At 37.5% G+C, this 27,621-nt stretch overlaps 1 protein-coding gene across 7 annotated transcripts in view; it reads right to left on the reverse strand.

The window, feature by feature from the left end:
* Nucleotides 1-1,057: 1,057 nt before the first annotated feature.
* Nucleotides 1,058-27,621, reverse strand: part of USP16 (ubiquitin specific peptidase 16) — a 30,379-nt gene continuing 3,815 nt past the window's right edge. For 3 of the 7 annotated variants that reach the window (XM_025872380.2, XM_025872363.2, XM_025872371.2), the window contains exons 2-18: nucleotides 25,341-25,442; nucleotides 23,478-23,656; nucleotides 19,231-19,334; nucleotides 18,354-18,457; nucleotides 16,996-17,180; nucleotides 16,312-16,407; nucleotides 15,149-15,279; nucleotides 14,750-14,837; nucleotides 13,599-13,677; nucleotides 11,736-11,827; nucleotides 11,337-11,393; nucleotides 10,258-10,434; nucleotides 7,673-8,333; nucleotides 6,520-6,614; nucleotides 5,290-5,376; nucleotides 1,595-1,751; nucleotides 1,058-1,497 (exon numbers count right to left, since the gene is read on the reverse strand). In XM_025872380.2, the coding sequence (XP_025728165.1) occupies nucleotides 1,373-1,497; nucleotides 1,595-1,751; nucleotides 5,290-5,376; nucleotides 6,520-6,614; nucleotides 7,673-8,333; nucleotides 10,258-10,434; nucleotides 11,337-11,393; nucleotides 11,736-11,827; nucleotides 13,599-13,677; nucleotides 14,750-14,837; nucleotides 15,149-15,279; nucleotides 16,312-16,407; nucleotides 16,996-17,180; nucleotides 18,354-18,457; nucleotides 19,231-19,334; nucleotides 23,478-23,656; nucleotides 25,341-25,401 (2,478 nt within the window). In that variant the 5' untranslated portion in view covers nucleotides 25,402-25,442 and the 3' untranslated portion in view covers nucleotides 1,058-1,372. The remainder of the gene's footprint in view (nucleotides 1,498-1,594; nucleotides 1,752-5,289; nucleotides 5,377-6,519; nucleotides 6,615-7,672; nucleotides 8,334-10,257; nucleotides 10,435-11,336; nucleotides 11,394-11,735; nucleotides 11,828-13,598; nucleotides 13,678-14,749; nucleotides 14,838-15,148; nucleotides 15,280-16,311; nucleotides 16,408-16,995; nucleotides 17,181-18,353; nucleotides 18,458-19,230; nucleotides 19,335-23,477; nucleotides 23,657-25,340; nucleotides 25,443-27,621) is intronic. The other 4 variants (XM_025872394.2, XM_025872411.2, XM_025872385.2 and 1 more) reach the window with 3 other exon arrangements.

The raw sequence follows: 27,621 nt of genomic DNA on the forward strand, positions 1-27,621 counted from the left end.
ATGTGAATGACCTGTTTGTCTCAACCTTGGTAATGAAATTAGCTGTGGGACCTCAGGCAAGCCACTTAATAAGAGGCCAGTTCCAATATATAGCTGGCCTGCTGCCCGTTTGGAACACAGCCGTGCTCGTGTATTTACATACGGTCTATGGCTGCTTTCTATAAGGAAATGGCAGGGTAAAGGAGTAGTGATAGAGACTAAGTGGCCTACAAAGCCTAAAATATTTACTGTCTCCCTTTACAGGAAGTCCGTCTCCCAGATTGGATTTCAGTTTTTTCACAGCTCTGCTCTGGGAATTCTAAGACTTGAGAGGGCGTGTTGTAGTACCAGTGAGTGATCTGTTGAATAGCTAACTTAAAATACAGTCCAGTAGTAGAATGTAAAGATATTTGTAATACAACTGAAAATCGATCTGGTACTAGAGATAAATTAAGCAAGTCAGTTTTTATAAAGTAGATCTTAATTTTTTAAGATCAGTAAGGAGTTTTGAAAAAACATGAACGGTTAACTGATTTTATGGGACACAGGCTACTGTATGTGTTGGTTATGTAAGGTCTATGAGTAACACAAGTTTTATATTTAAAAATTAAAATTTATATTTTTGGTATTTGGAAAGAATTTTGGGAGCAGTACGACTGACTGGGACTTAGATAAAGTCAACAAGTGTTAAGAGTAATGGAAGTTTAGACAAACTTGGTATCTATTAAGGCTCTTAGGATTATAAGCAACTTGGCAGTGCTGGCTGGCTTGGGTAAAGACATTTTCTCTGGCATGCTAGCATTAAGGGGGACCTGGTATCAAATTACTTGAGAGTCTTGGGAGTGTCTACCTTGGGTCCGTTAACAACTGCACAGAACAAGTGCAGTTAGGCCCACACTGCAGCTTACGTACACTGTCTGCCATCAGAATTGTAAATAACGAGTATTTCTTCCAAGTATATATTATTGCCAATATCAAATGTCTACGCTTATATAATCAACACTTTTTAAAAATACACCTGAAGTTTTATTAGCCAGTCTGAAACATTTTTTTAAATGTTACAAGTAATAAAACAAGCTTTGGGGGGTAAGTCAGTTTATTGATGTTACAACCCACCACCCAGACATATTTAATCACAGAGGACTTAAGGAATTCAGAATCCTTTCCAGAAACTGGAAGCAAGAATAAAAACCACTAGGACAATACAAAACCATTGTAAATTTTTAGGTATTTTCCCTTCAATATTTTAATAAACATGATTTCTTCTGGCATGTGTTTAATTTTAAGTGAACATGATTTTACAGTTAGTCTTTACTTCTTTATTATTATTGTTACTAATTACAGCCATTTTAAAAGCCATAAGCTTGTTTCTGGAGAAAGCACTCTGAAACTATTACAACACTCTCTCATAAAACAGGAGGTACGCTTGTGAGTTCAGTACTTTCGCTGTAGGCACAGCTTGCACATGTGTATCACTGATGTGAAACCACTGCCCTTTGGTTGACTGCATTTCAAAATCTGTAGAGAGAAAGTTACATGTAAATGGGAAGATTCAAGTTCATTATTTTTTGGTTTTGCCATAATCGGAATACCAGAATTTTCCAAGACCTTTTACCTTGTGGAATGTCACCGTGGAGAACGAGATTAGAGAGATGACTATTCGCAGCTCTGGTCTTGGCATAGGCAGTATAATGCCCTGACCTCATGGTACCACTGTGTTCAACGACTCCATATAAGGAATACAGTACCCTTGTATTTTCTTCAGCGACATTCTTTCAAAATGAACAGAATTCAAAAATTAGTTCTAGTCCCATTTATAGATGCCAGTGGCAAGATCAATTTATGCAAAGGGTTGCTAACCTCTACTTTGAGAATGTAGAAATCACATTTGACCTTGACTACGACTTCTTCCCTACCTTTACCCAGCCTACTGAGTAGTGCCACACCATGGCTGGATGTTTTTATTGCTTTTATTAGAAAATCACCATTGCTGTTTCTCTGCTAGAATCATAAACCAGAGGCCACTTGCTGCAATTGCAGTTTCCTGGCCCAGATACTTAAATAACTGAACTTGCCAGTTTCTATACGAGTCCTGGGCTCTGGTAATTGCAAAATACCTCAATAGCGCTACCAGTCCAGTTCCTCCCCAGACTGTAAACCTTTTTTAAGATCAAGAGGATAGCGTTTAAGTTGTGCCAAAACTCCCCCTTACGTTTACACATGTCCCCTAAAGATTCAACTTCTCACTTTCACCATCTAGACCTTGGAGCCTGCTTATTCTAAAATCCCGTATGCTGTAGGGCAGATGGTAACAAGGAAAGGCATTATCCAAGCGGGGGGGCACTCTCAGGCAACTTCCAACTTAAGTTCTCTAGTAAAAAGTCCTGAATGGGCATCACTGTCCTTCCACAGAACTGTCATCTCTTTAAATCTACAGCCCCCTATTCACTGGAAAACTTCATACTTCACCCCAAATCCTGTCTGCTTCCTCGGGGAGTTCAAGGGTTGTGTGCTTCCCAGGGTTTCTGCAGCCATCCTGTTTTCGCTGCCACACCCAGGACTAAATTCTGCAACGGGTCCTCACTTGGAACTGTTCAACTTCAAGGCTTCCCATTTTTCTAGTCTCAGCCCACAATTCTATTCCTTTCTCACCTCACCTGTCTCCTCTTTCTCCAACCTAACTGGACGCTCCAGTCCTCATTTTCTCCTGGCTGATGAAGCCTCTCCTGGCCTCATTCCCCGATCAAGTCTGTGTCTTCTCTTCTCACAATGGCAACAGCACAGCAGTGTCCACACAGACCCCCACCTAAGACCTACTGATGCCCAAGTGACATACGTACATTAAAGCTGGAGAACTTAGACCACGTGCATCAGTCTTAAAAATAATCTCTCTTACACCGACAAGCCTTGCCAGCACATTGATCAGAAAATCCTACTCTGAATCCTACAACAAACCCTTCCCAACCCCACACCCAGACAGCTGCTATTCCTAGGCAGCAAAATTACATACCCTGCAGATTGATAAACTCAGGACTCATCAGGATCTTGCATGTGACTATGATCTTGTAACTTGTTCCTTAGCTCCCTAGTTCCATGGATTTCCTTCACAGCAACTGACCCACACTTTAACCATTCCTTTAGCCTCCCCTTATCCCCCAAACCTTTACTAATCTCTGCTGTTGACCTCACCTCCCACTTCAGGAAAACGGAGATACAACCTACCCAACTCTAAGTTGCCTATTCTCGGGAAGATGAAGTATCTCTCCCTTTTGTTCAGAGACAATACCCCAACTTAGTGTTGCTAAGCTCTTCTGGCCTCGGCCTCCTCCAGGGTCTTGCTCAATCAATTATCTCTCTTTTCTGTATCTTCAACTTGTAGATTTTCCTGTTGGCCTACCAACCTACTTAAGTCTCCCAGACTTAAAAAATCATTGATCCACCACTTTTCCTTTTCAATAAAGCCTCTGGTGTATCTGCATGCTTTATTTCCAATATTCTCATTCAATTCTCAATCCACTGAAGTCACCAACACTTCTTAAAAAATTTACCATGACCTCTATACTGTCTAATCCACAAATACTTTCTAATTCTTTTTCTCTGATATTCTGACACTCAGGCCACCTAGTCCTTTCCCTGAAACTTGAACACAGGGCAATGACATTTTAGGCAAACAATGGATTCCTAATGACCTTGTGTTTGAACTAATCCAACTACAGGTATTTCTGTTTATCGGCAAAAGTGGCCCTGCCCCACAGTGATAATATAAAAATTACAATTCACTCTACCCACCAGCTCTGAAATACCTTTCTTGAAAAATTTTAAATTTTTAAATTGGGAGGCAGGACAGGAGAATTTCTATCATTTCAAATTTTGCACATAAACTTTATTAATGTTGATACTGAGGCATTTGAAATCTGAATATAATACTATAGCTTCTCTGTCCAAATTCTTCAACATGGGGATTTGTTGAGATTGTTGGTAATGTGCTCCTCTTCCACACATGCCTCTTACACTCAGTGGCTCACCAGAGTTGTCATTAACCATCTCTTCTCTTTCACCATGCTCTGCTCAGGGGGTCCTAACCTCACCGTCTAAACCACCACCTACATATTGATTTCCAAATCTTTATCTCCAAACCTAACCTCCCTGCCCTGAGCCTCAGACATGTACATCCACATGTTTTCTAAACAAAGCCCCATAGATATTTCAAAAACAGCTGAAACTCAGTGTATCCAAAACCAAACTCATTATTCGTTCTCCGCCTCCCAACCTCTCTTCTTCCTGTACTTCCTACCTCAGCTAATGGTACTCCCACCTGCCCAGCTGCCTAGTCACTCAAGCCAGGCCTCCGGAATCAGGCTCAACACCTCCTGTTGTATTAACCTTACCATCCATTTCAAGGCCTCTTCCTCATCTTCCAGAGCCAATCCAATCACGAATCTGGTGAATTTTACCTCCTAAAATATTCTTGCAATCTTGCCTTCTCTTACCCTACTTGAAGTCCTCACCATTGACTAAATTAATTCAACAGCCTCCTAACTAGAGAGCCCCTGCCTCTCTAGTCTTTTCCTCCTAAAATCCAACCTCCTCCATGCTTCAGCAAGTAACCTGTGTAATACACACATCTGGCTACGTCACCCCATTGCTTTAAACTCTTCAGTGGCATCCTACTACACACCTAATAAAGCCCAAGTTCCCCACCACGATAATCCTCCAAACCTCATTCCCATTTCACTTCTCTGGCTTCACCTCCCAGTGTTCTCTAGGCTTTGTACTGTAAGTTCTACAACTGCTTCTACTGCTAGTCACTAGTCCCCGCCACATCACTGTACACATCTTTGCTCCAGCTGCTCTGTTCTCCCTGCCTGGAAAAAACTTGTTTCCTCTTGATTCATCACACTAACTCTTACTCCTTCTTTAAGGAGTGGTTGAGGTGTGGTCTACTTCACAGAGCCTTCCCCGAACCACCAACATATTGGGCTAAGTGCATAACCACCCTGCTCTGTGTATACCAATCTTAAAACTCAACCATATTAAACTGAAATTACCTGCTGATCTTTAGTTTTGCGCCCTCAGCTCCCAAGACAATGTCTGCCACAATAGAAATTCAAAAAATGAACTGAATTTAACAACCTAATATTCAAAATGATTCATCAAAGATCTTGAAATTATAATGGTACAAAGATCAAAGACCCATTCTACTCAGTCATTCTTATCAACTTCATACTTAAGTGAGTTACCATTAGAGTATCTGGTAAATAAGCTGATTTCCCTTTAAAGGATTTTCCCAAAAAGACCACTTTCACTTACCTTACACTTGAGGGTACAAAAAGGAGCCAAATCTAAGATTTCCGGAAATTTTATGTGTTTGTTAACTTTGCGTAGGTTAAAACCAGCCTAAAAAAAGAGAGATAATAGATTGAGTTCTTCTCTTGGAAAAGCTGTACACATTAAGTAAACTGTAGTCCTACTCTGATGCAGAAAACACCAACATCCAAACCTAGGTTCAATCTTCTCAGAAGACTCTTTTCTTTCTGACCACTAAATGATTTTTGCTAGGTGCACACCACACACACACACCCCCCAACGCATTAAGAAATCTGCTCCCAGGGGCGCCTGGTGGTTCAGCTGGTTAAGTGTCTGACTCTTGACCTCAGGTCAGATGTGATCAGGCACGTTCAGGGTAGTATGGCCACAGACTTGATCTCAGCTCAGGTCCTGATCTCAGGGGTGTGAGTTCAAGCCCCATGTTAGGCTCCACTCTGGGAATGGAGTCTACTTAAAAAAAAAAAAAAAAAAGAAAGAAAAGAAAAAAAAAAGCTGCTCCCCTGAGAAAATTCTCAGTGTTTCTGCTCTGGCCATCCAGAAAAGCCAGATTAGATCAGAGCTTTTGAGTGTTTAAAACTCAGCAAGAGCAGAATACTCTTCTGTGGAGCACATACTCTCTGCCTCCTTTCTAAAACCAAGCTTAGTGCTTGGTTCATGGAGACCCACCCAGTTAGTCAAACCCATACAGGGTTTGAGGGAGGGAAAATGCTCTAAAGGTACTTTGGGAATTTGGAACTTAATTTAAAACTTATAGTGTTTACAACCAAAGTCTTCCAGAAAAGACAGGGTCAACAAAATGATGAAAATCCAAGGTATCAATGTTTTTTTATGAAGGGTCAGTAAAAATAAGGTACCACACCCAAAACGGAAAAAATATCAATACTTTTCTTAAGTGTGAGATACAGCTAGTAAACTGGACTTTTTTTTTTAACCTGAAAAAAAGTTAAGAGTAAGATGCTAATTTTACTGAAAAGGACAAACATGAGTTCTAGTAAAACTGAGGAAGGACTGTGCCTACATGTCTCCTCCACCTTGACAGGCATCTTCATCTAAGTTTTTGTCATGCCCAGGTATATTTCTTACTTCCCTATTTTTTTAAAATTAGAACTAGGAAATAACAGAAAACCAAAGAAACACAGTAATATGGTGAAACAATAACAAATAAAGCAAATGTTACATATTTAAAACAAATTTGAGCTAACAAAGCTGTACCTGCTGAAATCTCTTTAAATGAAGAGTGAGAACAGGAGGAGCAAGAGAAATCAGCATCTGCTTTTTGGCATTGGTATAAACATGTTTCCTTTCACCTAAAGAAAGAAATTTTAGCAGCGTGAAAATCATTTTGGACTTCTAAAGCATTCACATTTGCTATAAAATCATTTTAAACATCTAACACAATCGATTTATCTTTAAACTTTCTGGAAAGGACCAGATAATAAATATTTTGGGCTCTGTGGACCAAGAGGCAAAATTAAGGACATTTTGTAGGTATCAGCAATAATTTCCACAAATTCCCACAAATTTTTACTGATGTAATTCAAAGTATAGCAATAACTGAGTATGACTGCAGTCTACCAAGAACGGAATTATTTTTGGAGAGATACCATTTAATTAATTGGGGCTCAAAGTCAGTATTTCCTACCACTGAATCATTTTCAAATGTTCATCAATAAAAGACATAGACACCATACAAAAACCTAACTGTGGACAATAGTTGGCCACTGTTTGCTCTAAAGCAAACAGAAACGCTATAAAATCAACACAATTTACTTTTTATATTGACATGCAAGCTAGACTTTTTAAAAGTTTCAATAATTCTAGTAAGAGTCCTTAGGAATCCACAATCCCTCCTTATCCCACTTACCCAAGCTCAAAAAAAGGGGGGTGGAAGAGAAAGGGAATTATCACAATTTTTCTGTTCTATATTTGAGGGAGACTAGAAGAAAGCACTGTCCTCCCAGTACCTTGCACTGGGCATATCACAGAAGTACACGGATGAGATGAAGTGTAGCTTCCTGCATACAAGGGAGAGGGCCAGCGCAAATGCTGACAGGAAACTGAGCATACGAAGAAAGAGCCACTATCTGTAAGGACCCTGCTGCAGTAACAACCCAGTGGGATGATTTACCCATAGACAGAGGTGTTGGAGAGCAAACAGTCCCACTCTATCTGCCTTTCAGCTGCCACAGAGTTTTAGCCACTTCAATCTGTTTATTCAACCTTCTGTTAAAATATTTACACAGGGGAGGGAACTTACTGATGCCATGCAAATTCTGATACAATTAAGATAGCAGGGTTCTACCTACTCTGTGCAAAATATGCCCCCGAACATTAATTTCACTTTCAGCGAGAGAATCTAAATTACCTTTTATGTTTGCCTTTGGTCCACTAAACTGTCTCCGGGTGCATACTTCGCAAAGCAGTTTATTTGCCTCTCGAAGTTTCTCGTTTCGGGTGAACTGATATAAACAATGCTGGATTGAACATTCATCAGTATGGAAAGCTTCCCTGTTCGCAAGAGTACAGAAAGCAGTTTCTGGATCTTCGTTTACAACTTCATATACCTTGGTCCCAGGAGAATGACTCTCATTCAGAATCTCTATATTTATTTCATCAGGTTGAAGAGCAGCATTCAAGTTAAGGTTTTTGAAACCACTGGAAATGTCCACTTCACCACTCCCTTCTGTTAGATAGGCACCATTTAAATTCCTAGAACAGTCAGCGGGAGAAGATGCCAAAACCTCCAGATCATTATCCATGTTGACATTGTTCATATCTATTTCTTCTGTGGATTTTTGATTGTCAGTTTCACTTTCTACCATTTTTTCTTGGCCATGCAAATCTTTCTGATTAATACAATATTCTTTATGTATAACTTCCTCTTCTGAAATATGGTTGGATTTAACATCCACTTCTCCCTGAAGTGACATTCCAACCTCACATTCATTATCTTCAGGATGGTCAATGGTACAGATATCATTTAAATGAAGAACTTTTCCTTGAATTTTTTGTTGTCTTCGTTGGTTCTGTGCAAAAAGCATAAAACATTAGAAAATAAAAATAAAAAAAGGACGAAGAAAAAAAAAATAGGAAGAGAAAGAGCATACATGTACCACATCAGGTTTTCTTGCTTATCAATCAAAAAGTTTATAAGGAAGAGTGCACTCCCAGAATTCTGATCCTTAGAGCTCCTTTTACTATCAGGGACCAAATAAATTATGAAGAAAGTTCTTTCACTGAAAGGAATAAACCATCACCAATCATCAAAATATTGTGACGTGGGGCAAATAAAAACATGCAAGACATAGTCTGTGTTCTAAGGGAAGTGACCTAGACAGGATAGTAGACTAGAAAGAAATTGCCAAATCCAAGCAGCCAAGTATGAAACCATGTTGGGAGTCTGACTACACAGAGAGCAGGAAGGGATGTATCCATGTGAGTTAATGATTATCAGATCAAGGTTGCACTGAGGGAAGAAAAAAACAAAATGAAAACTCAAGGATGCACTAGTACAGGACTGCTTTGGGCAGGACGGAGGAAAACATCTCAGGAAATAAACGGCCCCAAATTAGGGAGGAAGCAAGGAAGCCTCATGAACAGAGGACAATAAAGGACTTCCCTCCTAAAATCACTCTTATTTGCCATATTTGCAGCCTATTTCCAAGCAGAGTAGGGAGAAAGGCATTTCATCAACATTCCTGTCACTAGAATGCCTAAAGACTCAGAGTAAAATGACAGTCCCCATGAGGCTAATCTGTAATACCAGAAGGCTGAGACACACGCAGGACACAAACATTTTCCAGTGTGCTTCAGCTACAGTTACAACATGAAAGAAAAATGGAGGAAGGATATAAGCAAATACTGGAAAGAAAAGGGAACAAAATGGCTCAAACATAAAACCATACTTTATTTATATTAAAATAAATGGAAAATAAAACTGCATTGAGAAAATATTTTCCAACTATGAAACTGGCAGAAATCCAGAAGTTTGATAACACACTTCTGTCAAGGATAAGGAGAAACAGCAAGTCTCATTGTTGCTGGTGGGAATATAAATTGGGACAGCCTTTGTGGAGGGCAATTAGGTAACACTTATCGAAACTACAAATGCCATCCCTCTTCTCAAAATGTGCCGTACTGATGACAGGAATATAGGATTATTCACTGCAGCACTGGCTATTATATAGCAAAAGACTACAAACAGCCCAAATCGATAGAGAAACAGTGAAATGAACAACGGTACATCCATAAAGCAGAATACTATACAGCTGTTTAAAACAACGGAATCCTTGTGTCCTGAAATGGAAAAATCTCCAAGAACCCAATTAAGCAGAAACAAAACACAGGGTCCAGAACAGTGTGTATAATTTTTTTAAAAATTAGGAGGAAAAAACAAGACTACATATTTGTATTTGATATTTTTCAAAAGAAACTCCAGAAGGACATATGAAACTAATGAAAGTGGTTATCTATGTCGTGAAAGGACAGGGTTGAAGGGGTACTTTCACTGTGCATCTTTATATATTTTAAAATTTTTGAAAGTCAATGTATTAAGAACTCAAAAAATTGTTAAAAATGAACTAAAACTCTTAAAAGTTCTCGCAAGCAGGGGTGCCCAGGTGGCTCAGTCAGTTGGATACCTAACTCCTGATTTCGGTTCGGGTCATGATCTCGGGGTCATGGGACTGAGCCCCATGTGGGCTCCGTGCTGGGCCGGCATGGAGCCTGCTTGGGATTCTCTCTCTCCCTCTCTCTCTCTCCCCCAACCCCTGCCTTTCCCCCCATCCTGCCTCTGCTCCCATTCTCCTCCTCTAAAAGAAAGGAAGTTCTCGCAAGTAATGCAAGGTTACAAAAAACAAAAGCACAACCTTTTCTTTCAGTCATTCAGACTTCAGACTCAGTAACTGCAAATATAAAATTAGAAAAGCAGTTTTCTTCCTAGTTACCTACCTTGGCTTGCTTTTTGGCTTGCTTCTTTGCTTTCTTCTGTAAGTGCTTACTTGTTCCCGAAGGAATGTCATTCCTCTCTTTCACGTAACTGTCATTATCTTTCTCCTCCTCGCTCTCTTTATCTTCATCCTCCATCGTCTTTTTCAAATTTTTATCATTTATACTTTTCTTACCACTCTTAAAATATGGGCCAAAAATAAAATTTTACAACAACTGGTGAAGAGATTGCATGTTAACCTAAATATTTTTCAATTCCTATGTCACACTGGATTTACTTTCTATGTTTGAAAATATATCCAGGACAAAATTCATTCATCTCAAATACGAGAAAGCAATCTTATATACCGAGAAAACAAGCCAACAAACACAACAGTAAAAAAGGCAACTTCACATGCCAGTAAAATAGAAAGGAATATCATGCATTTTATTAGATACGTGCTGCATCCCACAGTAATTATGCCCCTTTCTAACTGCGCTCCCTGTTTATCAGTGAATTACTTGTCCCACTACAGACATTCCTTTTTATCCTTTTCCTTCTTTCTGTGTAAATGAGAGTTTTAGAAAAAGAGAAAATAAAGTGAATTTGGTTAAGACTTTAATCACTAAGTAACACTGATTAAAGGGACCCTGAATTCATATGAAGTTGAATAACGATTTATCCAATATTCATATAACAGGCTTTCTTTTCTCCAACCACTAGCTGACGGAACCGAATTAATACGGCTTAAAACTGAGATACTCTCTACTAACATGTATGAACTGAAGACTGTAAGGGATTTACGTTTAGTCTTAAATAATGAAAAAAAAAGTAATTTTTAATATAAAGAAAATACTTCCCCTACATGTCTACCATAGAAGCTAATTATTTATAAAGAATTCTAGACACACCATCTATCCTCTTTTAAAATAAAAAAGCATTTACTCCAATTTCTATTCAAATCTTTAAAATTCTATCTCAAATACATTTAAAAAAATTCCTCCAAGGGCTAATGTACAAACTTGGAGAAGAGTGGCAAGGCTTCCCTCATAAACTCTAACATGGGGGGAAAATCTACTTAAATAAACTCAGTATGTCTTACCTGATCATCTAAAACTGGTAGAGACAAATCAAGGAAAGATTCATGAACCAAGGAGACCTTAATCAACCAAAAAAGATAGATGTAAAAAGGAAGGAAAAAATTCATTTTAGACATTACATAATAAGATTATGGTGGGGGGATGACATTTTTAAAATTCTTAAGAAAATGAAAAATTACACAGTGTTGAGGTCTTTGGGTTAGGAGAAATAAATTAAAATGTTAAACTAACTTCTTTCAGACATAAGAAGTGTTCACAGTCCCAGGAAAGAACTATGAAGATTTGGGAAGCCCAACAAAGAAAACTTTATGAAACTAGATACTTCTGTTTTTGAAAGACACAAATGATGAACTATACTCTATTAATATTAATGAATAAATCCAGTTCACACTACAACTTACAGTTCTACATTCATCACACATGATTGTACTAGTTAGTTCACCACCAAAGATGCGGTCCACAAAACTTGGTACAGATTTTTTCTTTTCATAATCTAGAAGGGGAAAAAAAGTTTATCAATTATCCTTATATAATTAATTGAGTAAGTTAGAACTATTTACTTACCTATCTAACCCTAAAATTTTATTTTTAATTTCCTATCCCACAGGTTTTCTCTGTTCATAATTACCATAATTTTATTTTATGCTATAGTCAGCAGCAAATACTCCACTTTTGAGCACAACACAATTTAACACAATCATGTCTCATGAAAAAGAAAAAGTTCTTATCCTAGATCTAGTCAGTGGAAAATAAACCGTGGAAGTCAGTGAGACCTTCTATCCCCACTAGTAAAATGAACAGATGGGGCCAAGCTGGATGATACTCTAGATCACTTCTAGCTCTACCACTCTAATAATATTCAGCAGCAAACTTAGGAGAGAATGCACATAACTTGTTTTTAAACTCTAAGACTGAACTCCACTCAAAATCAAAACAAAAAACAAAAAAAAAATCAGGAAAATGTTTCAGACAAAATCTTCCTTTTACTTTTTCTATGTTCCCAGAAACAATCTTGGTAAGTTTAATATAAGACAATTTTACCACCTGGTCACCCAATTTTCTAAATACATGAAATGTATAAGCCTTATTCCAATGATAAGTGTGTCCATTTATACAGAAACACACTTGATGACAGATAGCACCAGCAGAGCAAGATTCTCTCTGCTACTGGCCTGGCCCTAAAGGACACCAAAGAGGCAAACAGGTGCTATGTGTTGATTCTAAACTGTGCTTCACAGGGGTGCCTGGTTGGGTCAGTCAATAGAGCATCTGACTCTTGATCTTAGGGTCATGAGTTCAAGCCCCACAAAAACAAACAAAAAAAACCACAGGGCTTTACAGTATAATAGCCGCTAGTCACTTCTGATGATTTAAATTAAAATTAAATAAAGGTAAAAATTTAGCCCCTCAATTGCCCCAGTCACATTTCAAGGGCTGAATGGCTACATGTGGCTAGTGGCTACTGTATCAGACAGCATAAATATGGAAGAGTTCCATTACCACAGAAAGTTCTGTTGGACTGATCCATCCTAAATCTTTAAATGCCACACAACAATAATAATGAAGTTGGCACCATGATTAACAAACCAGCTTACTGACAACTCACACAGACAAGTGTAACTCACATGTTGCTGCTCATTAGAAATACAGCTGACCTTTGAACAACACGGGTTTGAACTGTGTGGGTCCACTTATATGTGATTCTTTTCAATAAATACAGCACAGAACTGAAAATGTATTTTCACTTCCTTATGATTTTCTTAATAACATTTTCTTTCCTCTAATTTACTTTACGTAAGAATATTGCACATAATACATATTACAAAAAAAAAATACATATTACTTTACTGTTTAGGTTATCAGTAAGGCTCCTGGTCAACAGTAAGCTACTAGTAGTTAAGTTTTTAGAGAGTCAGAACTCAGAAGTAGATTTTCGACTACGCGGGAATGAGGCAGGAAGAGACTTGTGCCCTTAACCTCTGCATTGTTCAAGTGTCAACTGTGTAAGCTTTTGAAAAATAAAACTGTAATCTCATTTTAGTTCTATCTTTATAAATTTCACTATAATACAGCATAAAAATACACCAAAGTTAAATTTTTCAAAAATATTCACCTTTGGAGTACTGAATAATTTTTTTAAATCAATGGTGATAAAGAAAAATTATGTTATTAACTGTGAATTTGAAATACAAGTGCCAGCAATCTTGTCCTAAGTTACAGAAGAATTCAACTATAGTGTGTTAGTTCAAAAAGTCAGACATTACCTTTAACTTTATTTTTTAGTTCTTCATCCAATTTTTCAGTAGAATTACCAAATGCTTTAAGAATTCCTTTACTCACTCTCTAAAAGTAATAAAATGGATATATATACACTATTAAATTCTTAAAGTTTTATAGTTATTGTCCTTAGAAAATATGTAATCAAGTCAAGAAAGTGATCAAGAATTAGCTCCCCCAACTTACTGAATAAAAATTAGTATTTCTAAAGTCACATTTTCAAAATTAATTCAAGGAGCTAAAAAAAAATTACAAAACAATCACTAACCCCTGAACAAAGGCACTGTCTTACTTCAAAATTTTAATCTATTCAAACCAAAGCTTTTCACACATGCCCACCTCCTTTGGAAAGACCACTGAAATATCATGTCCAAGAGCAGACTGTTTAAATGAGAGCTATAGGGGACTCCAGCGTTCAAAGCTGAGAGCCACCATTACTGGGTGACCTTGAACCAGGTCCTGAACCTTATTTACACCCTGGCTTCACAGTCTATAGAATGAGAAAATGATTAACAGCATCTACCTCAGAGAAAGTTTGTGAGGACCAAGTAAGGTAATTCACATAAGATTCTGAAAACAGTGCTTGACATAAAATAAGAGCAAAATAAATATTATCACTAGTTATCACTTGTTATCACTCGTATTACTATTATTAATTATATTCAACATCCCCAAATACATTACTTTTCATCTGGTAATTTACAAACAGTTAAAAACATAATTACAGTCCCTGACTCTTAAAAATGAACACACTTCTTAGATTCAAAAAGCTGTGTTAAATCACACTAGGAGTAAGAATAAGAATGCACTGCAACTGGGAACTGTTTTGGGGGAAACATTTTCCAATACTCTGGAGCTCTCCTGGCATAGGCTAGTATAATAGAATAGAACTAAAGACCAATAATGCCCTAACCAGCAAGGAAAACAGAGCATCATGAAAAGGAGAATCATTTCTAATTCTCTTCATTCATTCTACTGATTAAAATATACCAGTTGAAAACATTGGTATAGAAAAAAAATTTTAAATACAATGGCCTCAATAACTAGTTTCATTGCTTTAATAACCCTTTAAGATGTCAAATGTCAGAGAAGTTAATGACGATGGGATTATAAATTATACTGGTCAAAATATGCTAACTTGTTGTTCTTCTGCTCTCATTCCATCCAATAAATAGCGAAGCAGCTCCTGGCTGTCTTGCTGCTGATAGCCTTTAAACCGTACTGCTCTACAGAAAAAAAGAAGACAAGACACAAAGAAAAACAATGATGAGTCTACTAAAAAAATCTTTTTGTAAAAGATTTTTACAAAATCTTAGGATCATATCCCAAATCTCAGAGGGTTCTAGTTTCTCAAAATTTCCACTTAGTTCGACAACACCCTTAGCAGATTTAATTTTCACATTAAGTTCATGTTTTTTAATCCAAATGAAATAAACCATGCTGTAATATATATACTGGGCTGACTCTAACAAGTTTTTCATATTATATCTCAGCATCTTACTGATGCACTGAAAACAAAATCAAAGCAGATACTCACTTTTTACAGACCTGAGAAAAGAGTTCTTTAGGTGTCACGATTCCCTTTTTGGTCTCTTGCATCTCATTAAGAAACTGGCTCATGGCTAAAGTAAGAGGGCCTGGAGGCTCAAGGTTTATTTCTAAGGGTTCCTGAATATGGGAATAAAAATTACTTTCTTCAGTCAAAGTATGGAATCATTTATGTTACCAAATCGTAGCTAGTCAACTTGTTAATGCCAATGTTCCTGATAGAGCTGCCCCATTTAAAACTTCAAAATGTACATCAAAAGGGTGCCTGGGTGGCTCAGTTGGTTAAGCGACTGCCTTCGGCTCAGGTCATGATCCTGGAGTCCCGGGATCGAGTCCCACATCGGGCTCCCTGCTCAGCAGGGAGTCTGCTTCTCCCTCTGACCCTCTTTCCTCTCGTGCTCTCTCTCTCTCATTCTCTCTCTCTCAAATAAATAAATAAAATCTTTAAAAAAAAATGTAGGGGCGCCTGGGTGGCTCAGTCGTTAAGCGTCTGCCTTCAGCTCAGGTCACGATCCCAGGATCCTGGGATCGAGCCCCGCATCGGGCTCCCTGCTCAGCAGGAAGCCTGCTTCTCCCTCTTTCTCTGCCCCTGCTTGTGTTCCCTCTCTCGATGTCTCTCTCTCTCTCTGTCAAATAAATAAATAAAATATAAAAAAAATAAAATAAAAAATAAAACACATTTAAAAAAAGTACATCAAAAGATGTAGAAAGTTTCTGTTCATTGACTATGAAGAATTCAGTTCTACTGTTTTAGTTTTAGAATATCAAGAGCAGACCACCTAAGAACTGAAAGAGCCAGAGAAAAATGTGAATAATAAAAATGGATAGGATAAAATTCATTTTGCTACACACAATTTAAGCCACCTGCAAAGCTGTTGAAAATAATAATGCATGCCTAGGGCTTCATGCCTATCAACAGCTTTCCCAAAGACACCAAACACCAGGGCACAGCAGAACATGGCATACACATAGCAAATAAATCTAAAGGCTTAATCTATTAGCCTGAAAATGTTTAACTCAGTAGCCTAAAATAAAAGCAAACAAAACAAGTAAAAAAGGTGAAAATGAGCACTGATTCTTTAAAATAATTTTGAATGCGGATATTCAGAGAGGAAAATTACTGACTGTAAAAGAAAATCTTAAAGTACATACAGTTAGTGCCAAATCGGGTGGTTCAATTTTTACAATTGTTCCGGACATTTTTACTTCTTTTAGTAGTTCTCTCAGCACCGGTGTTTGTGACAAATTCTGGAGTAAAGGATGGAAAAGAAAAGGAAAATTATTTAAAAGCAAATCAAATATTTATGTCATCACTCAAATATTTAAATAACTCAAGTATTTCTTCAGTGTCTATTCTATCAAAACAGAACATCCCGATCAAAACGGCCATCTTCATTGTACCTATCTTAGGAAACAAGAAGGAACAGCATGCTCCTCTCCCACCTTATTTGGCTCCTAAGTTCTTCAGTTCAGAGCTTACTCATCACCTCAAAAGGGCACTGCCTACTACCCAACATGAAGTAGCTACCTTACCACCACCACCACTGGTGACTAGGTATTTGTTTCCATAACAGGCTATCCCGTACATCCCCGCCCCCCCCCAGTACAAAGTCCTTGAAGCCAGGGGCCATGTTTGTTTTGAACTCTAACGCACCCCAGGGCTTAGCACAGTGTTTTACTGTCATGCAAAGTCAACATTTCCTTAAATATTCTTCGAAAACTCAGAAATAAATTACTTGGGGAAAAAACTTAATACTATAAGTAACAAGTATGCAAAAACATCCTATAATGTGAGGGAAAAGAGTTTTAAAGAGGGAAAAAAATTAACATTGGCACCTGCATAACTGCATTGAAGAAACATGTATTTCCCAAATTACTGAGTCCTTTCACAGTTATTTGGGAAGCAGAATTCGTGGAAGGATTTTCTTTAGCCATGTTTTCCTTTTTATCTCGCTCTTGTTCATTTTTACTCTCCTTTTCTAATTTTTTATTTTCAAGTTCAATGTTACCATCTTTTGCTGCTTTAAGAAAAAAAAAAAGAAAAAAGATCCAGCAAAATGTGTAATACAACTATACCAAATGCAAAGTTATAGTTGGGACAGAGTACTAGAATTTGTGAATTTTTACCAAACATTATTCCCAGCTGTTTGATTTTAAATGTTTTCTAATAAATATAAGTAAATTACCATCACCAGAGAAAAACCAATAAAAAATATTCAAAAGTGATGGAAGCATTAGTTTGACAAATGAAACCAAACAGTGTATGTTTGGCATAAACCTTCCCCTTTTTACTGCACAGTTTTTTGTTTTGTTTTTTTTCCAAATGAGCACATCCTACCTTATGAAAATAGAGTATAAAGCAATCAAGTAAAGAATGTGGACATGAAATAAATTTTTAAATGAATGGGTCAAAAATGAATCCTGAAGCTAAGAACAAACAATTCTGGCTGTGCAAAGATACTCTGTGACCGTAAAAATCAAAACAAGCTTAAAGCAGATGATGTATGCCAACCCAATTAACTCAATTATGTATGAAAAAAAGCTGAAAAATATCTGACTTTCACTTGTATATCATCCAAACACAAATATAACAAAATAAATTCAGTATGAGGCAGGTCTCTCTCAAGCCCGCTACAGAAAGGGCATCACTGCTCATTACTTCAGACTCATCACAGACTCTTTATCACATCTGACTAGACTGTTCCTCAGATTCCCTTCTAACACATTATAATAATCTCTATTCCCGCTGTTTTATATTCTTAACCAAAAATAGTTTCACTGTTTGAAATCAACCATAATTCATTTTACTCAGGTATATGTAATGCTGAGCAGTACAGATACATTAAGTAAGATACATTAATAGATACACTAAGATACGTTAGTTAACATTAGTGTACATTAGATACATTAAGTTACATAGATACATTAAGTTCACATTAACTAGATACATTAAGTTAACATTACAGTATACATTTTTTTTAAAGATTTTATTTACTTATTTGAGAGAGAGAGAGAGAGCACGAGAGGGAAGAGGGTCAGAGGGAGAAGCAGACTCCCTGCTCAGCAGGGAGCCCGATGCGGGACTCGATCCCAGGACTCCAGGATCATGACCTGATCCGAAGGCAGTCGCTTAACCAACTGAGCCACCCAGACACCCAACATTACAGTATACATTAAGTAAGAAATTATTTTACCTGATTTTGGAGTTGTAATATCAGCTTGTTTTCTAACAAAATCAACCACCTGACCCAATCTGTTTGAACTACAATACTGGACTTCATCATCACATAGGTAACACCTGTGTCCCAAAAGACCACAGAGAAGAAAAGTGACAAACACAACCAAAAAAGGGGATGAATTAGAATTCCTGGAAACCAAAATGTGTAACCACCAAATTATTCTATTAAAGAAAATGAAAATAAAAACTTTGTGTTTTCGTGAAGAAGACTATCCATGTTACCTCTGGTTTACTTAGTAAGGCTAGCCAGAACTGTGGCTACATATAAATCCTGTGGAAAAACTCCAATCATTTTATTGAAATGGCTATTTACAATATTAAAGTCAAAAGTTTTTTCTACACGTATTTCAAAATACAGACCTACGTCATCAAAATTAACAAGTTTTACAACTGACAGATGATGTGCAGTTAACACTACTGTGTAAATGTTTTTTAAAGATGTGAAAATTTGTTTTGATGATGTTACAAGAAATATACATACCAGCTTGACATTTATTTTCATACAAATTCATTGCCAAAATTTTACTATATTCTCAGTTCATCTGAAATTTGTTCTGTGTCCCAAATTTTAAATAACCCACTACATGCCATTTATAATATCACAAGAAAAACAAAAGGGTAAAGATTCATATGTCTTCTACATGCTACAATTTCTATGTGCATACAATACTAAGCAAAAGGTTCTCAAATATCACATCCTCAAGCCTTCTGAAAGTTATGGTATTTAAACAAGTCCTACAAAAATTTAAACTTTCTTGCTCCTTAAATACCTCCGTTCTCCAATATTTCAAATAGTTACCAGTCAACTGACAGGCACAAGAGTTGAAACTTACCATACACTCCAGTTGTCCAAACTGAGAACCAGACAATGAGGTTCAGATCTTGGTGTCATATAGTGCTTCAAGGCATGTTGCTCCTGAGAATCTCTGCCACAGCCCTAGAGAATCATAATCATAAGCCTCAAAGCCACGAAAGTTCACAAAAAGAGAATTTATAATCCATGATGCACAAGAAAGTGGCCTGAGAAATTCTGTCATTCTTACAATTCTGAAAATAACAGATTAGACTCTAGAGAGAGTCCCGATTTTGTGAAAACCTAAATACGAATAGGCAACTGATCTCAACAAGAAGGTATTTAGGAACCGTGCATTCAAAGTAGTCTTCCTCTCCAACTTGTGCTTTCCAGTCCCAACTAAACCATGCCATTCACTAGGTCTAGTGTGAGCCACTTAACAGCTTCCTAAGTACTTTCCTGACTTCGACTTCTTTCTTCACATACGTATTTTTTCAGTTTAATGGTATCTAAAAAAATTTCTGTTCATATACTCAATTCAAAAATTATGAATTGCTTTCAAACTTCTAATTAACAAACCTGATACCATGTGACCTCACCCTACTTTCTAGGGTTAGCTCTCATATTGTCCTATATCAAATCCCACTCAGTCTTCAAGGTCTAGCTCAAAGGCCACCTCCTCTCAGAAGCCTATGATTATCCTTCCAGATGAGAAAACACTGTATTCTTGCTGTAAACAAACTCCTACAAAACATGGTATAAATTCCTAGTGGCATTCCTTATTTCTACTTCATATTAAAGTTGTTAATGTTTATATCCTTCCTCCCCTGGATTATAAATCCTGAAGATACAAAAACAGAACTAATCATCTATTACCAAAAAAAACATTTAGCAAATGGAAGGTCAATAAGCATTAATTGAACAAGCAAATGGGAGATTTTCACCTACAAGATGTATAGACTTATTCATAAAAGAACATGGCCAGGGCGCCTGGGTGGCTCAGTCAAGCGTCTGCCTTCGGCTCAGGTCATGATCCCAGGGTCCTGGGATCGAGTCCCACATCGGGCTCCCTGCTCTGCGGGAAGCCTGCTTCTCCCTCTCCCGCTCCCCCTGCTTGTGTTCCTGCTCTCGCTATGTCTCTCTCTGTCAAATAAATACACAAAATCTTTAAAAAAAAAAAAAAAGAACATGGCCAGATTTTCTGCCTTTTGCTGGTTAAATCACTGCTATGAAATATATCTTCACTGTGTATCCATCTGAAACCAAGCCACCCACTCCCTTGGATTGCACTACAGAAGAAGTCCTGTTTCTCTAAAGCCAAAAATACACCTCGAAGGGGAACTGTTTAACAATGGCTTCTAATCTTTTAATTATGATATCAACACTACTGATTTAATTTATCCCATTCAACATTCAATTCTAAAATAAATGAGCATTAATTTTGAAAAAAAGTTCTTTTAACACCATTTGAGATCATTTGAAACATAAGAATGAGATGACTTGTCTTAAGACAGCAGTTGAGAATCACTTTCTAACAGTGCAAAAGGTAACTATAGGACAAAAGTTAACAATAAATAGTGATATTGTCTTACCCTTAGGAACTAAATAGGTAGCAAAATAAAATTTATAATAGGAAATGTATTCTGGAAAATTTGAAGTAACAATATATTCATTCTCATCATATATATTTAAGAGCTTCAGTGAAAACCTTTCAAATACAAATGATAAATATGTTCTTTGCAGCCATTCAAATTTTTTTTTAAGTAGGCTCCGTGCCTAGTGTGGAGCCCAATGTGGGTCTTGAACTCATGACCCTGAGATTAAGACCTGAGCTGAGATCAAGAGTTGGATGCTTAACCAACTGAGCCACCCAGGAGCCCCAACATTCAAATACTTTTAAACTGTCTGACTGCAATGAGATAGCACTATTCACCTATCAGAATGGTTAAAATAATAAACTGTGACAATACTAAATGCTAGCAAGAATGCAGAGAAAGCTGATCACTCATACACTGCAGGTAGGAATATAAAACATTATGGACACTCTGGAAAACAGTTTGGCAGTTTCTTTTTTTTTTTAAGATTTTACTTATTTATTTGACAGAGAGAGACACAGAGGAAAGAGGGAACACGAGCAGGGGGAGTGGGAGAGGGAGAAGCAGGCTTCCCGCGGAGCAGGGAGCCCGATGCGGGGCTCGATCCCAGGACCCTGGGATCATGACCTGAGCGGAAGGCAGATGCCTAATGACTGAGTCACCCAGGTGCCCCCAGTTTGGCAGCTTCTTAAAAACTAAACATTCAACTAATATATGATGTAGTAATTGCACTCTTGGACATTTTTCCAGAAAAATGAAGTCATAAAAACTGGTATATAAATGTTCATAGCAGCTTTATTTGTAATCACCAAATGTGGACTGGGACAGCCCAGACATCCTTCAACAGAATAAACAAACTGTGGTACATCTACAGCATGGAATACTACTCAGTAATAAAAAAGAGCTATTGATATACACAATTTAGATGACTCTTCAGGCAATTATGCTAAGTGAAAAAAGCCAATCCAAAAATGTTGTATACTGTATGATTCCATTTATATAAAATTTTTGAAATGACAAAATTTGAGAAATAGGGAACAGACTAGTGGTTGCCAGGGGCTTGGGCGAGAGATGGCAGTAGGGATGTGGGTATAATTAAAAAAGGGCAATATGTGGGGCACCTGGGTGGCTCAGTTGGTTGAGCATCCAACTCTTCATCTCAGCTCAGGTCTTGGTCTCAGGGTCATGGGTTCAAGCCTCGCATTAGCCTACTTAAAAAAGGGGGGCAGGGGATGGGCAACACGAGAGCTCTGTGTAATTTGAAAGTACTCAGTATCTTGACTGTGGTAGTGGGTACATGAATCTAGACAGGTGACAAAACTACACAGAACTTAATATACACAATCACACATGCACAACATAACATACAAATGAAGAGAAGTAAAACTAGGAAGAACTGATTAAAATTGATGGATTGGGGGCGCCTGGGTGGCTCAGTCTGTGAAGTGTCTGCCGTCGGCTCAGGTCATGATCTCAAGGTCCTGGGATCCAGCCCCGTGTCGGGCTCCCTGCTCAGCAGGAAGCCTGCTTCTCCCTCTCCCACTCCCCCTCTGCTTGTGTTCCCTCTCTCGCTGTGTCTCTCTCTGTCAAATAAATAAAATCTTAAAAATAAATAAATAAATAAATAAAATTGATAGATTGGATCAGTATTATATCCTGGTTGTGATATTATACTATAGTTTCATAAAATGTTCCACTGGGGGGGGGGGCACCTGGGTGGCTCAGTCGGTTAAGCATCTGCCTTCGGCTCAGGGCATGATCCCAAGGTCCTGGGATTCAGCCCCCCATCGGGCGCCCTGCTCAGGAGAGTCTGTTTCTCCCTCTCCACTGCTCCTCCCCACCCCCATCAGCTTGTGCTCTTTCTCTCTCACTTGCTCTCTCTCAAATAAATAAAATCTTCAAAAAAAAAAAAAAGTTCCACTGGGGGAAATGGGGCAATGTATATAGGGATATCTCTGAATTATTTCTTATACTGCATATAAATCTATAATTACCTCAATAAAAATTTCAATTTAAAAGAAAAAAAAAAGTCCTCTGCCTCATCTTGAAGCTTCATGACAGGAATGCCTAGCAGCCCAGTTGCCTAACATATAAACTTAACTTGCCACCAATAACAGAGAAAGAGACCCTGACCGTCATTATCATGGCAATACCTGTGAGCTGTTCTGCCCCTAGATACCATCCATGCCCCAAAACCCAGGTACTCATTCCCACAGCTGTCACGAATGTGGCCTACTGACAGCTCACAGCTCAGTCTATCCACCCCCGGGGAATTATCCTCAAGGTAATGGAGCTGCCTTGCCCAAGGTTAGTCCCCCTCCCCAGCAGCATCCCACATCCAATGTTAGTCTATGCACAAGTACAAAGGCCCGGCCCCTTGTCTCAGTTCAGGACATCTCTGAAGGCCAGAATTCATTGTGGGATCAGCTGAGGCCCCACAGCACTGCCTCTTGCTTCAGCTTCTCCCTCTGCTTAATCTTGCCTCCCTAACTCTCTTCCTGATTGTGGTACCTGACAGCACTCCCCAATAAACCACCTATACCCAAACCTCAGTCCCCAAATCTGTTCCCCAGGGAATAGAGCCTAAGCCCCCTGGCAGCCTACTCACCCAAACTGTGGTTTTACGTAATACCTTCTAAAATAAATTCAAAGAGTTTTACAAAATCCCATATTGATCAAAACCTAAGCATACCTGATGGCCACATTTAAGACATAGCCAAACTGAAGGGTTTTCTTCCGTTTCTTCTTCAGATTTATCTTTTACTTTATTGTCCGTCTTACAATCTTGGCAAATATTCCATTCCACATTCAATAAAGCCCTTTTCAAATTACCTTGTTCCAATCCTTTTCTAATGTGTCTGCACATAGGTTCTATTAAAACAAATAATAAAGGAGTATATGAGGTAAAAATGGCTTTCTGCAGTTAAACTCAAAACTTACCCTTCATTTGAACTTCAAAAATGAATTTATAAACAAACTGTTAGATAATCTGAAAGCTTAAATTTCTCTTTCACATTTGAATATTATGATGATGGAAGAGATTTTATACAAATTTGAAATTTTGGCTTCTTGAAGTCCTAGGTATAAACATCACCACCCCAAATTCACTTCAATTTATCTATTTCCTTTAAATTAAGGCCTTTATCATATTAATTATTCTCTTTATCCTAAAAGGTTCATGAAGAAGGTCCTTCGTCAAGTCAACATTACAACTATTGCAGGCCCAGCACTATGGTAGGGGCCAGGGAACCTAAAAAAGACCAAGCCACAGCTCTTCTCTTTGAGTAGTATTCTGGCAGAAGCAGATAAATAAATGTGTAAGAATCTCCAAAATGTTAAAACAAACAAAAAAATTATCTCCAAAATGTGCTACAGCAGTACACAAAGGGCTAAAATCAATGAAGGTTACCAAGGGTAGGTAACATCTGTACAGTCTTATTAACAGTAAGAAAGTTTTCTGGTATTAAGCACTTACTATGAGCCTGACACTGTGCTAAATGTTTTTGCATACATGATCTCATCAGAAAGACACTACTATCCCCAATGACAGATGAGGAAACTAAGATTTAGTGCCCAAGATCACATAACTACAGAGTGGCTATGCCAGAATTTGGACTTAGGTCTTTCTGACCTCAAAGCTCACACTTTAAACTATGAACTCAGGGACTACAGAACAAATGAAAAGGCCATATCCCACGAACAAAGGTATGTAGGTACAAAATGTCAAAGTTCATACTGTCTCCTCAAACTGTGTCCTCACACATGTGTAAAAACAAGCAGCTAGACCTGAAACTGAAAACCCTGTTGGGACCAGATCAGTAAAGGGTTTTGCAAGTCACTCTAAAATGCTTCAGTTGTCTCAGGGACCCAAGAGGTTCAGAAACCAGTCAAGTGGCACATTTAGCTTATGTACAATGAACTTGCACCCAGAGAAAATAAATACAAATGAGATCATACAAAAAACTACTAAATCCCAGTAGGTGGTCAAAGAAATACAAACTAAAAAAAGAAAATACTCTTTTTCAACTAGACAATCAGCAGATGTTTATAAATGATACTGGCAAGTGTTGATATCATTAAGGGGAATGCGCACTTTATTTCACTGCTAGGGGGCCTATAAGTTAGTAAAAAAATTTTGAAGAGCATTTAGCTATGGAACCAAGAGAGTCTTGAAAATATTTATGCCATTTAATTCAGCAATTCTACTTTTAAAATCTGTACTAAAAAGACAGCTGGATGTGCAAAGAGATTTAGCTACAAAAATGTTTACTATTACTCCATTCAATATCACTGAGAAGTTAAAAATTACCTAAATTTTTAACAGTGGGGAATTACCTAAGTAAATTATGAAATATGCACCCATGGTCATTTACATCAATGGAGTATCATGCCATTAAGAATATTAAGACTATTAAATGACATGTAGATATAAACATTAAGTTAAAATGCAAATTACAGAACAATACTGTACACTTTGATCCCATTTGTACATATTAAAATATATGTCCATTTAGGGATATAAACATAACTTTAAGATTCAATTGGTGAAATATACCTAAAGATTCAGAAGAATCATCAATTGGAACAGTTTTTCCCTTTGTCCGTTTCTTTCCCATGTTGGCACTTTATGGATTACTTACTGACACAAAATAACAATCTAGAAAACAAGATAAAGTTAGCTTGACAAAAAAAAAAAGAGTATGTTTTATATTTCTCTAGGCAATAGTAACTAAGCCACATATTTTACATGTCTATCACACTTTATAATTTACAGAGACCATTCACATGTATCATCCAGTTTTCAGTAAGAACTCTGAAGTAGATAGGATAGTATTACCCCTGTTTTTCATAGCTTAGAAAATTGATTCTTAGTAAGATTAAGAGTTTTACAATGAGGGGCGCCTGGGTGGCTCAGTCATTGAGGTCTGCCTTCGGCTCAGGTCACGATCCCAGTGTCCTGGGATCGAGCCCCGCATCGGGCTCCCTGCTCCATGGGACGCCTGCTTCTCCCTCTCCCACTCCCCCCGCTTGTGTTCCCCCTCTTGCTGTGTCTCTCTCTGTCAAATAAATAAATAAAATCTTTAAAAAAAAAAAAGTTTTGCAATGAATGTAAGAGTCAGGAAAGAACCTGTGTCTTCTTACACAGATCCTAAAAAGTCTCAGCACTTTACACTATTAGGAATTTAACTTCTCACTAAATAAATGTGGAGTGGTGGTGGCATTTTGAAACAGAATAATGTCCCTTCCTTCTAAGCTACCTTTCTTAGCTCTGCAATCTATGCAAATTAAACTGATAATTTCTCCAAGAAAAATCTGAAATAATTCTGAAGATAATCTACTAAAGGGAGTTAGAAAATTTATAAATTTCAAAGCCAAATATAAAAAGTGATCCACTGTTCCACATTTTCCATACCAGGATTCCCTCTGGGTATTAGCTAACTGAGAATTTATTACAACTGCATTCTCAACTGTTTACGTTATTATATTACTGCCAAAATCAGTTTGGAAGACTATGCCAAATCTAGCTGCACATCACATCTTCACCTCCTTAGTCAACAATTCAAAATTAGAATACATGAAAAGTGCTGCAAGTACATACAGATCTACCTAACTTTAAATAATAATGATTTTGAAAACTTATACTTCACATCAAATAACTTAGTGTCAAAATCACCTAAATGACTATAATAATTATTTTACCTGGGATTCTTATTAAAATTCTTAGGAATTTTAGGAAATTAGGAATTTTAGGAATTTAGGAAAGTAGGACCTGGGAGACAGGTTTTGAAAACACTTCCCAATAATTCTGATACTTGGTGTCATCCTATCCTAAGGTCTTAGAAGTATTCCTCTTTCAGCTCTTACTTGGTTAGTGTAAATAAAGTTAATTCAAAAAGGTTTATATGAAGTGCCACATCAAGTAATTGTTAAACTTTCCAAGGATCATCTAAAATGTAACAAGTCTCCATGTTTACAAAATAAATGAATTAACAACAAACAAAAGAATACAAAGTATACGGGTATATATAAAACTAGGGTACTTTTTATGTACATTTTGTCACCCTAAAGTAACATATTACATAATTTATCTCCTCTATAATTATAGATTTTAAGGGAAAACAAATAGTACCCAGTACCCAAGTTCTTGCCTCCAATCCAACTACCTCTAATCTGTGCTGCATTCCAGTACCAGATAGATCTTCTTCTAGTAATACCATTTTCATCATATCCAGGATCCTGAGCTGTGCACTCACGGTCCCTTACAAATTGTCCTCAATGCTCTGGTAATCCTGATTCTCATTACTTCTCAGCAAAGAACCACTGAAGTTTAATTATACAGTGCGTTTGATCTTCAAAGCCATTTCATAAACATTATCTTATTTGATTTTCACAACCACCCTTTAAATGGAGCATTTTGCTAAAGGAAGAAACTCAGAAACAAAATGATGGAAGATCATAGGGTGGCAGAGATGGAATTAAAACACGGATCTTTCAGTTCCAAGACCACCACTCTTTGCATTCCGATCAGGCCAGTCTCTCCAAAACACTGTGGCCCCACCTCTATGACTTTGGTCTCTAGCTGGGACGTTCTCTCCACCTATCCAAATCTTACCAGTCCTCCAAGATGTCCATTTCAATGAAGACTTAGGCAACCATTCTACTCTAAATAAACCTCCCAAGTGAACTTCCCCAACCTTAATAATGTGCACTGTTCGTTTTGTCCCCGAATCCAACGGGCTGCTTCTTAAATCTTTGACCTGGACACGTGTTATTTATCTATATGGAATCTAAAGTTCTAGGAGAAAGAAATGGTTTTGGGCATCACCTCTGAATTG

This window comes from Callorhinus ursinus, unplaced genomic scaffold (assembly GCF_003265705.2).
Source record: "Callorhinus ursinus isolate GAN/ISIS: 27379988/994484 unplaced genomic scaffold, GSC_fseal_2.0 scaffold1, whole genome shotgun sequence".
Taxonomy (NCBI): domain Eukaryota; kingdom Metazoa; phylum Chordata; class Mammalia; order Carnivora; family Otariidae; genus Callorhinus; species Callorhinus ursinus.